The sequence below is a fragment of the Haliotis rubra genome, unplaced genomic scaffold (genome assembly GCF_003918875.1).
Source record: "Haliotis rubra isolate DU_JTF1 unplaced genomic scaffold, ASM391887v1 Scf98, whole genome shotgun sequence".
In the NCBI taxonomy this organism is placed as follows: Eukaryota; Metazoa; Mollusca; class Gastropoda; order Lepetellida; family Haliotidae; genus Haliotis; species Haliotis rubra.
In genome coordinates, this window is record NW_025767723.1 from 1,107,712 (window position 1) to 1,118,749 (window position 11,038).

At 41.6% G+C, this 11,038-nt stretch overlaps 2 protein-coding genes across 3 annotated transcripts; both read right to left on the reverse strand.

Moving 5' to 3' along the window:
• Positions 1–1,084: 1,084 nt before the first annotated feature.
• On the reverse strand, positions 1,085–4,760 carry LOC124265501 (probable cytochrome P450 12c1, mitochondrial). Of its 2 annotated transcripts, XM_046700294.1 has the most exons (7): positions 4,293–4,760; positions 3,974–4,086; positions 3,626–3,800; positions 3,003–3,169; positions 2,537–2,618; positions 2,131–2,343; positions 1,085–1,445 (listed from the first exon to the last, which is right to left on the reverse strand). In XM_046700294.1, the coding sequence occupies exons 2-7, from the start codon at positions 4,027–4,029 to the stop codon at positions 1,326–1,328; spliced, it is 813 nt and encodes a 270-aa protein (XP_046556250.1). In that variant the 5' UTR covers positions 4,030–4,086; positions 4,293–4,760; the 3' UTR covers positions 1,085–1,325. The 2 variants fall into 2 exon arrangements, with proteins under 2 accessions (XP_046556250.1, XP_046556251.1); XM_046700295.1 differs by lacking the exon at positions 3,974–4,086.
• LOC124265486 (probable cytochrome P450 CYP44) lies at positions 4,242–8,872 on the reverse strand. Its single transcript, XM_046700282.1, has 6 exons — positions 8,779–8,872; positions 7,380–7,400; positions 6,140–6,362; positions 5,562–5,743; positions 4,298–4,497; positions 4,242–4,265 (listed from the first exon to the last, which is right to left on the reverse strand). The coding sequence occupies exons 1-6, from the start codon at positions 8,870–8,872 to the stop codon at positions 4,242–4,244; spliced, it is 744 nt and encodes a 247-aa protein (XP_046556238.1).
• Between the last annotated feature and the right edge of the window lie 2,166 nt (positions 8,873–11,038).

Consider the following 11,038-nt stretch of genomic DNA (forward strand, 5'->3'; position numbering starts at 1 on the left):
GTCCGCTTACATGGCGATTGTTTATCAAAACTTTACACCAAAACGCAGCTGTTCACATGCACGATATTTGCACATGCCTTTCAGCAATTTGATGCATGATCCTCGTGCAATTAATCTGCATAAGGTTTGCAGATGTTTCCCCCAAGTTAGTGGAGAAATTGTGTACATACATAACATATAGTGATTGATTTAAGCGAGCCTAAACTTTGGATGGGTAGTATATATGTCCTTGGATGTTTACAACGAATAAAAAACCCAAAACATGTGAAAGCGTAACGATCACCATCAGGTTAGGTTGGTGCACAGTCAGTCATTCGAAGATTGAACACCCAGGTCAACTTTCACACCGGTAGAAATGGCATGAAGACCACCTCCGTAGTCAAGTGGATAGACTGTCCCGAAAAGAAAGGTGTTCTAAGTGATAAAGAAACGTGAAGATCCGGGTAAGAATTGATCTTCAGTAACCCATGCTTGTCGTAAGAGGCGATTAACGGGATCGGGTGGTCAGGCTCGCTGACTTGGTTGACACATGACATCGAATCCCAATTGAGAGATACATGCTTATCATGTTGATCACTGGATTATCTGGTCTAGACTCGATTTTTTACAGACCGCCGCCATATAGCTGGAATATTGCTGAATGCGGCGTAAAACTAAACTCACTCACTCAATAAGTGATAAAACAAAGTTAAACAAGACATTGTATTTTTATGGGCTGCACCTATAAACCTGGCTCAGGTACAAAGAAGTGCACGCACGTGCACACTTACACCTACTCGCATATTCCCATATAACACTCATTTTGTTCAACCGACGTTAAACCCCATCTTTTCCACCTCAGGCATGAACAAACAGCCACCTAACCTGCCGGGGAACCACACGGGTTGATGGTCTTGTCAGATCAGAGATTATATGATTATATGGTCTCTGGTCAGATATGAAATATGTAACAGTGTTTCACTGACGCTGATGGTGCCGCTGTCTCTGGCATATCCTTCGTAAATGAATACGTATGGCACCGATATATACCATTGCTACGTAATGATTCCAAATTGTGGTATCAACAAATAACCAGTCAAGACCATTGAATAATTAACAAATTATATTGAAATATAACCGGATTTGGTGTTAAACTGAAAAGGCGAGAGATGAGTTCGACACAACCGAGAATTCGTCTCAACCGAGTTCGAGAGATTGAGGTTTGACTGTAATAGATCAATAATAATAATGTGGCAACAAAAAAACTCCGAGCTCGCAACCCATGCCAATCCAGACGGTCGGTAACACTTCTCTGATCCCAGTTGGACACAAGTGATATGGATGGCTCACGATTTCCTTTGCTTGAATTTGAATCTGATGGGTTCTTTGGTCCCGACGAAAGGACGGTAATGTATCTCAATTTCATTTTGTCCTGGTTCCAACGACACATCGAACTTCTGTATTATCTGAAAGTAGTAATTTTAAACATTATAAGATATAAATGTCAAATAATAATTATGTTGAGTGATGGTTTAAACAGAACCATGTAGTCACCCCAAAAAATACCGAAACAGACTATTGGGATGATATCTTCGCTCATAACTCAAGGACATGGAATGTTTCGGTACTTCAGATTTGCTACATGATCTAGCTCAAGCATAAAATTAGGGTCATCGGGGTCTGTAGCTCACTTAAATTTTCCTGCAACAACATACAAGGGATGGGAAGGAGTGAGGTGTGTTTTATGTGATTTGTATTGAATTGTGATTTTAGTCAGTTTTAGAATAAAATTATGAAAGTGTTATTTTCAGCACGTGTCTTCTTTGTGTGATGGTTTCACATCTAGTTCTGTTACGGACTGCTTTCCAGTTAACAAAAACATGGAATTCTGGTACGCTCAAAGGAGGCAACTTGTTACAGCGAACTGCACCGCTTACATGACTGGGCCTGAAATCATATTTTCGGTATCGCACCGAGCGAGCAGTTTAATCCGAGCGAGCAGTTTAATACACGCCACAGCTTGGCCCTTTCATCCAACTGACCCGCTGATCCACAAACAGACGTAGACAAGGCGCCACGACATCGGCTCACTTGACTTTCCGTCAGTTGAGCTCATCATGCTTTCTGTTGAACATTTAATGTCATAATAACCTTTGTAATTGCCAGGTATATTTCCTGCTCAGCAAATCTCTTCCCAAGACACTGTCTTGGACCAAAGCCGAACGGTAGCAAGGCAGATGGTGGAATAGGATTGGCTCGTTTGCCTTCACTGTCCCTCACCCACCGCTCGGGGAGATAACTCTCTGGGTCGGGGAAATATTTAATATCTTTGGCAGTTTTCTGGTTCATCATTATCAGCGATGTCTGTAAAGTTAAAATGTTTGAATTATATTATAAAAAGTGGATTTGATCATTACAGAAGTTACACAAGAGCTTTTTACTCATAAATATTAGGTATAAATAAAAATAATATACATATTACTGAGCGGTTGACTCGGTTATATTACAAATGGTAGACGATAAGTGCTACACGTGTAACGGATAACTATGCACATACCCCCCTGGGGATCCTGTGACCCTGCAGGATTATGTCCTCCGGCATGTATCTCTGAGTGCCAGATGCGATGGGGAATGTCAGTCTGTCAAGAAAATATATGAGCAATATTTCACCATTACCAACACGCTATAAAATCAATAGGGATAAATCATTATGGATTTAATGGCAAGCCTAAAGTTATTTTGGTAGGACATTGTTGTTAAGTCAGACACTTCTAACACACCTTTCCACATTTGTGTCCATGTGAACAGAAGACTAACATGTATAGTGCCCACATCCTTATCAAAACTGTAATCATTTATCAACCCAACACCTTATCCTGATGGACGAAAACACTCACGTGTCCCAGTATCTAAGAAATACCTTGCGTGTTTTAAGACACAAGTCGTACACATGTATACACTTGTGGTATCTCCAGTTTGCCCTATGTGATATTTGTCACGAGTGGCAAACAGACATACATCACCTGAAGGACTCTTTGAGACATGCTGCCATGTAGGGCATCTTGCTGATGGCGTCTCCGGTGAGAGGGCCTGAAGGTCCCAGGACACTCAGGATCTGCTCATACAGTTTCTGCTGCTTGTCTTGGTTGAGGGCCAGGTTATACAGTATCATCTGCAGGTTGCGGGCGGTCTGTAGACGATTATAAGACAAAGGTTGGAGAAACGATGGGTATCCGAGGTCGAAAAAAGAATATACACTGAAACACAGAAACATTTCTCCAAGAAGTGACACTATAGCATTTGGTTAGTAGAAACACATAGTTCAGAACTGTGTTCAGTGCAATATACTTTGTCAACGACAAACAATGTTGATTGCAAGAGAACACCTTCCTACGGCTGACAGTTAAGATGCTTGACTCAATAATGGTGCAAATAATATGTTTTTAGCTCCGAAAAATCTAGCACCCGATACCCCAAGTCATGACAACTATCCAGAATAGAGAAGAAACTGCACGTCAGAAAACGAATAACGAGTCTTGATTATCCACCATTCGGCGTAAAGACCGAAGCAGCAGTGATGACATCAGGGTGGTTGTCACAGTCCAATAAGCGTATCAAATATCTTCCAGAAATCTGATTTACTGACCGAATCTGTTCCTCCAATAAAGAGATCCATACAGATTGCGACCATGTCCCCAACTGACATCTTGTCCGTCAGTATCAGAGACTGCATGAAGCTGTCTTCTTCTGGAGTCAATGTGCCCTCTTGGATCCCCCTGCTGATGTCCTCCATGGCTTTTTCGTAAAAGGCGCTGGCATTGCTGACCAGAGAAACATGCATCACTACATTTCATTGCAATTAATAAGAAAGCGTTGCAATTATGCTGACTGCAATATATCTTTAGATGTGAAAAAGGTGGCAGAGACGTCTTAGGGGTCGCAATTAGGTGAGTAGATTTGTGTTGCTTCGCAAATCTCAGTTCGCCCTGATTACCTGTATGCATCCAGGTTCGTCAGCTTCATAATGTGTTTAGGCATCAGTTCTGACATTCGTCCCACATATTGACACGCTGTGATGTACGTAAGTTGATATTCAAAGTTGTCTTACTGCAAACACATCCAGTCGTGAAACAGAGACGTGAGACAGTTGACCTTATCATTTTCAGTACACGAAAGAATATTTCATAAGGTTTACTGCAGCTTCAAATTGAATATATACCAGCATTTCAATAATATTGATAGACTCTTTTAAATCAGGTCTGTTAAGAACCATAGTTTCCAGGTTCCTGCAAAATAACAGATTGCTCCCATACCTGACCAGGCGATCTGCGACTGTTTTATACTCTCGTTTCTCCTTCAGTGGCAGATATCTGGTGATAAACTCGGGAACGTGTTGGTTGTCACTGACGAGCTCCAGGACTGCCTTGATGTCGGCTAGGATCTGCAGCTTCTGTGGGTAATCGTCAATGTCGGGGTCGAGGTAGCCCAGACGCCGGTCGTAGGTGACAACGCCGATACCTAGACAGGTTTATATGCTGATGGTAACATCGAAAGATTAATCATGCTGTAGCATGTTATTTACCTCCATTTTATGAACAAAGTAATGAGTCACAAAGATCTTTTGTGTCAACTTGATTGAAATAGAGTGAGGAGTTTTACGCCACCTAGAGCATAACCAGCCATTTCAGCATGTGAAACAACTGTAATTGGCTGTACATATTCATTCATGATCAAACAAATGCAAAGAATAAACAATTGTACACCTGACAAAGCACAACAAACAAAACAACACCCCCACCCCAACACCCCCCAGAAAAAAAGAAAAAGAAATAAGAAACAAAGAACATAACAAACAACCCCACCCCCCAAAAAAAACAAACAAACAACAACAACAACAAAACAAAAACACAAAACAAAGAACAAACAACAAAACAACAACAAAAACCACACACACGGACGCACGTACGTACGCACGCACACACATGAAACAAAGGCCACATTTCAACTTCAGAAAAGCTTCCTTTCGCGAACAAGGGTCACCAACACTGAATTTATGTGATTCGTGCATAATATATTAACATGTGGAAAACGAAGAAAGGTTTACAAATATTCTTCACGTTATATGCAATTGGAAATTGTAAATATTACACGCTAACGACCCATTGTAAACCTATCAAGGGTCACAAGTGATAATCACCACCATACACAATCCATGACCAGTATCTAGTCTTGCTATTTTCTAAATCCATGAAACACCACCACCCCCACCCTTCACCTTCACCTTCATATCTACTTGACGTTGTTTCCATCCCCCTCAAAACGTTTAAGATCTTTTCTCGGGAGTCAAAATGATCATGAAAGTAGCCATATATAGTGTATATTGTACAAACCTTTCAAACGTTAAGGTCATTGCCTTTGTTAAAGGGGAATAATTGTCTTTGAAGTTTTGTAACAGGATGTAATTTCTAAGCTGGACTATTTAGCGTTGGCGGGAAAAGTGAGTTTATGTATATTTTAGGTAGACATTGACAGTCCTGTTATTTGACGATGACAGGCAAGAAACAATGTCACAAATGGCTTACTTTCACAGGCGTATCTGTACCACAGATCCAAGATTTCCTCCGGCTCGGCGACTTCCTGTTGAAGGAGTTTCACCAGAGCGTCACCAACCTCGTTTTGAACTGGCAGATACTGCTGAGCGGAATTGACCCGCATTAATCGGGGATTGACAGGACTTCGGAAATAGTGCCATTCTTTACCCTGCCTTGAACAGAAAAAATAGAATGTAACAACACTCAAATAAAGAAAAAAAAGAGACAATCAGTCGTATTGTCAAAAATGTAATAACAGTGTTCTTATAAAGTAAGGTTTACTGTAGTGTAAGCCTGATTTGCAAAATATTCGACATAATTCGCAAAAGGTATAAATGTTACATAAAAATTATACCAGTATCAACTCGTACCAAAACTGATACCTCGTGGTACCCTATAATGTTTACAGATGTCTTTCTAAACTCTTTCTTTTGTTTTTGTTTATTTATTGCATGAAATAGACTAGTCATGTAACGTCGATAGAGGAAAAGAACCTATTTTCTTCAGCAGAACCATCTGTATTGCTACAATAGTTTTTATCGAACAGAATACTTGGTATGTCCACTCACAAATGTGCCAGGCCTTTCTTGAAGCCACTGCGTTCACAATACAGAGAGTGTATTGGGTAGAGCCTTCTTTTGGGGTACTTGCCCTCAAGACGCCTTACGACTTCAATGTCAGCTGGGTCTTCGACCAAAACTGTCCACTCTCCGAGGCGGACTCGAACCAACGACCCATATGTCTCCAACAGGTCACTGAACAGTCTGTGCACAGTCCCAACTGTATGGTCAGCTGGAGTAGAAATAACCTCAGGTATATTTCGCGAGCCTAATGAGTATATGTTAACGCACTGGACAGTTGGTGTGCCGTCCCTACTCTGCGGGCAACTGCAGTAGAACATGTACATAAGTATATGTACAAAAGGTTCAGGAGAGTCTTGGGCATAGTTCGCAGTTCTTGAGATAAGTCAACTGAAGCACGATTTGGGCAAAGTCGATGGCAAAACATCATAACATCATCTCAACAGTTAAATATACTAGGATTTGAATCGATCTTAAAGAATAGCACAATCGGTTCTGCAGGCTGTGCTTAAAGGGGGTGATGTTTATCCAAAATATAGAGCTTTATGCTGATCACATTGCGATTTTACAGATGATCCTCTAAAAGGGCGTTTCATACTGCACTCATATAGAGAATAGAACCTTGGTCTTAGGCGGTATAAGCGATAACTAGTCGACTACCCCAGAATGAGTCTACGTTAAGCAATCGACCGTCAGTGCACAGTCTACTCTGGTAAGTGGTTAGGTCATGGGCATCGTCTTCAGTACAAAGGCATGATACAGTATTGGGCAGCTGTCTGACAGGAGACGAAAGTAAACACATTTCTACTGGATATGTAAACATGTGTTTGAATGACGTCAAATCGCGAAAACAGAGAAGGAAATTTGGAGAAGTTAAGTAGTCTGTTATGTTCTGATATATGTGTTTCCGGCGGAATTCAACTTGTTGTACTCAGTGTTATTAACATGTGTACAACACCAGACTCTCTCAAACGCTGGATGTTTGTACTTCACGTTTTCATACGGTCTAACCCTTGAAGGGCAAAATTCCTTCATTGTATTTGAGTCAGGTCTATGTCCTTTACACATCTAAAATATACGGTCAAACACCGTTGTGTTGAGCGTTGATATGTCGAACCTACTTTTGTCTCGAATTAAAAGCTTGTTCCCTGCGTGTTCCTTCTTAATTACCACTTTGCGGTTGTGTCGAAAATCGGATATCTCCAAGTATTTAAGTAGGTCCCCTTACCTTCGACACAACGGTTTTTGACTGGAAGAAATGAAACATCACATTGTCATACTCGAGTAAGTGGTTTAGGAAGGTGTTACGCCGCTTTTAGCAATGTCATAGTAGAGCCATGGCGGAGGATACTTTAAATGGACTGTCTATCCGTCTGGGGACTCGAACCCGGGCTTTGGCGTGACCCATGGAACCGCCATGTTCGAGGTTGTATACTTGCGACGGAGATTATTCAAGCGGTTGAAACGTTTTGCTCGTCACTTTCAAGGTGAACCCAATTTGATATGGCTGGAATGCTTCTCTTGAAACACGCCGAACAGATACACATCTGTTTCTCTACGGGTCATCGTTCCCCGATTGCATGTCATCGTGTCCTCCATTACGTGTCATCATTCCCCGATTCTGTGTCATCGTTCCCCGATTGCGTGTCATCGGTCCTGGATTGCGTGTCATCGCATCCCGATTCCGTGTAATTGTTCCCCGATTCCATGTCATCGTTCCCCGATTGCGTGTCCTCGTAACCCCGATTGCGTGTCATCGTGCCTCTGATTGTGTGTCATCGTGCCCCCGACTGCGTGTCATCGCATGGCGATTGTGTTTCATCACTCCCCGATTGTGAGTCATCGTTCCCCGATTCCGTGTCATCGTGCCCCCGATTGTGTGTCATCGTAACTCGATTGCGGGTCATCGTTCCCAGACTGCGTGTCATCGGTCCTCGATTACGTGTCCTCCTTCACCGATTGCGTGTCATCGTTCCCCGATTGCGTGTCATCGTGCCCCCGATTGTGTGTCCTCGTGCCATTTATTGCGCGTCATCGCATCGCGATTGTGTGTCATCGCTCCCCGATTTCTTCCGGGTCATCGTTCCACGATTGCATGTCATGATTCTGTGTCATTATGTCTTCGATTCGTCATCGTAACCTCGATTCCGTGTCATCGTAACCTCGATTCCGTGTCATCGTTCCCCGATTGCGGGTCATCGTGCCCTCGATTGCGTGTCATTTGATCCGACTGCATATATCGATTCTGTCACTGGCTTGTCTGCTCCAGGCTCGAGTTGTGTCATAAATGAAAAGAACATTTTCACAATCATAACTTTGCACTGAAAGAAGAGTTCACAGCAGGATTCCGACTTTCTCATAAGCATGTGTCATGAATCACTATCATAAAAGGTGCTGGTGCACAGATGAATGTTTTAAGACCCACTAGTGGCAACGGTCACAAATACACGCAAGGACAAATCAACTGTTCATATAGAGAGGCCAGGGGAACATGCGCTGCCTCACTCACGTACAATGATGGCATGTTGCGGGAATCAAGGCCTCAATTTGCACTACTCAAATAAGACCGATTTAAACTTATCTTGTATTTAAAGGTGTGTTCCGATATTACGGAGCTGCCTACTTACTGAAAGGCTTGAAGTGGAACATTGCGCCTATGAGAGGAATGTTATAAACACCACAAGGGCCTGGGATGTCCTTGAAGGGTCTCACATTCTCCATGTCTACGTCGCATGCACCTTTTCCCGACTGGTGTCGTATGGATCGATGCAGCTTCCGTCTTGAAAGCCTAGCAATGTGACGGGACATGATCATGCTGACCTGTGGCTGTAAAGAAAACCAGTTTGATCTGTCTCGCTTACCTTTTGTGTTTGTTTCTTATTCCATCATCCAGGAAAAATGTGTTACACAATGTTCGGTGGTATTTTCTTGTTTACATTTTGAACTTCAAAGAAGATTACACTTTAAAATTGAACAAAACTAATGATGACGGTCCTTGCACTATAACAACACGTAGTACATGCCACTCCACTAACGAAATGTGACAATGCTCTTTATTCATAACTTGAATTTCCCTAACACCTACGGTACATACATACATACATACATACATACATACATACATACATACATACATACATACATACATACATACATACATACATGTATATATATAAACTTCAGTCAAACACCAATGTCTGTTTTCAAATACCCCACAAAGACCACTTAATACCACCAAAATAGGATCGGAAAGCAGCAGCTTCCATTCTCTTTCTCTCTCTCTTTCTCTCTCTCTCTTTCTTTCTCTCTCTTTTTCTTTCTCTCTCTTTCTCTCTCTCACTTTCATTATGTACATTATATACATTCACATTTGATGCTGTGAACGTAATGTTTGCGTTTGCATGCAGCAAATGTAGTTAAATACGCGCCATGAGCTAGCCTACTATATAAACAGCACATAGTTTTGCCGTGTCAAGGATCTGCTAAACGATGTACGCTATGCTATTAAGAGAGGAGATTTCCCAGATTTTCACAACGTGCAAATTGCAGCGAGTTTGGCCTAATTTTGTTAGTGTGACGTCCCCTCCCCGGCGCGATTATACAGTCATCAGGATGCTGTGCCCAAACCCTCCCCCGTCCCTCCCTCAGTGATACAGCTGAGGTGATGGTTCTCTCGTCATTTGTTGAGTGTCTGTACAAAGAATTACGAACATTGGCAAGGATGATATATAGAAAGAATCTCTCTCTCTCTCTCTCTCTCTCTCTCTCTCTCTCTCTCTCTCTCTCTCTCTCTCTCTCTCTCTCTCGTGAAATGTCTCTCTCACCTCTTTTCACATCTCTCTCTCTCTCTCTCTCGTCTTCTCTCTCTCTCTCTCTCTCTCGGTGCCATCCCTTATCACGTGAAATGTGTTGTCAGATTTCGAGGTGCCAAAAGATTTGAGTCCCTGGGACGCACTAAAAGTAGTTCCCAAATAAAGTGGTAGTTGATGCAATATGAAAATAATGTATTTGCAGAGATATATAATATTCCATCATTAAAGCATGATAGAGATGCTGGGACCCACCTACCTGCACCTGCATCCTCCCCTGCTGCAAGATGCACAACACTATGTCTAGCGAGGCACAGTGAGTTTAAACAATCTGTTTCTTTACTGTTAACAAACGTGTTTAGATACACTTAAAAGCATATTTGACAAGCGACGAATCATCATCGCTCTGTTCACTTTCAAACGAGTTCACCTTCAAACGCCAGCTGCATGGAGAGATTTCACTAACTGTATTAAAGCTAAGACCCAATAAGTGTTGAAGCCCTTTCTGACGTATGAATATTTGTGACATCTGACTTCAAGCTTTCATTTACACTCACTCTTACATAAATTTTGGCTGGCAAGTTTAGCGTCCCTTGTACATATACTGCCGTACATAAGAAAGTACACACCTGGTGTTTTGGGACTATTCCCATTAAAACCATACATATTTTGCTAGCAATGTTGTAATTGGGTACAATATCTGTTGTGTTTTGGAAAAACTTGCGCAATGTTTGTGACAAGGCAGAATCAAAACACTTTTTAAATATTAATGCTGTTTAAAAGAAAATATTTCACCAACGAATCAGGTGTGTAATTTCTTTTGAACGTCAGTTTAGATATGTCGGTAAAAATTAGTTATGGAAAACAAAACCTGGAAATAATACTAAAATAATTGCTTTCTGTGAACGTCTATTTCATATGGGTATGAAAGGATATATCACCCCCATAAGAGTCAGTGCCTTGAACATGTACTAGTTGCGAGGATATGTGCGCTATATAAATATCCTATAATAAAAAGGTGAGTGCATCAGTGAGTTTAGTTTTACGCCGCTTTTAGCAATAATCCAGTAATATCATA

Bases quoted from the DNA above. Each gene is read 5' to 3' on its own strand.
- LOC124265501 (XM_046700294.1), bottom strand. From the start codon at position 4,029: ATGTCAGAACTGATGCCTAAACACATTATGAAGCTGACGAACCTGGAT. The intron at 3,801-3,973 runs GTAATCAGGGCG...TTCTCTGGTCAG, and splicing joins ACGAACCTGGATGCATACAG to CAATGCCAGCGCCTTTTACG. The intron at 1,446-2,130 runs GTTATTATGACA...TACTACTTTCAG, and splicing joins TATACCTGGCAATTACAAAG to ATAATACAGAAGTTCGATGT.
- LOC124265486 (XM_046700282.1), bottom strand. From the start codon at position 8,872: ATGGAGAATGTGAGACCCTTCAAGGACATCCCAGGCCCTTGTGGTGTT. The intron at 6,363-7,379 runs GTAAGGGGACCT...TTTCTACTCCAG, and splicing joins CAAAAACCGTTGTGTCGAAG to CTGACCATACAGTTGGGACT. The intron at 5,744-6,139 runs GTGAGTGGACAT...TTTCTGTTCAAG, and splicing joins AAGAAAGGCCTGGCACATTT to GCAGGGTAAAGAATGGCACT.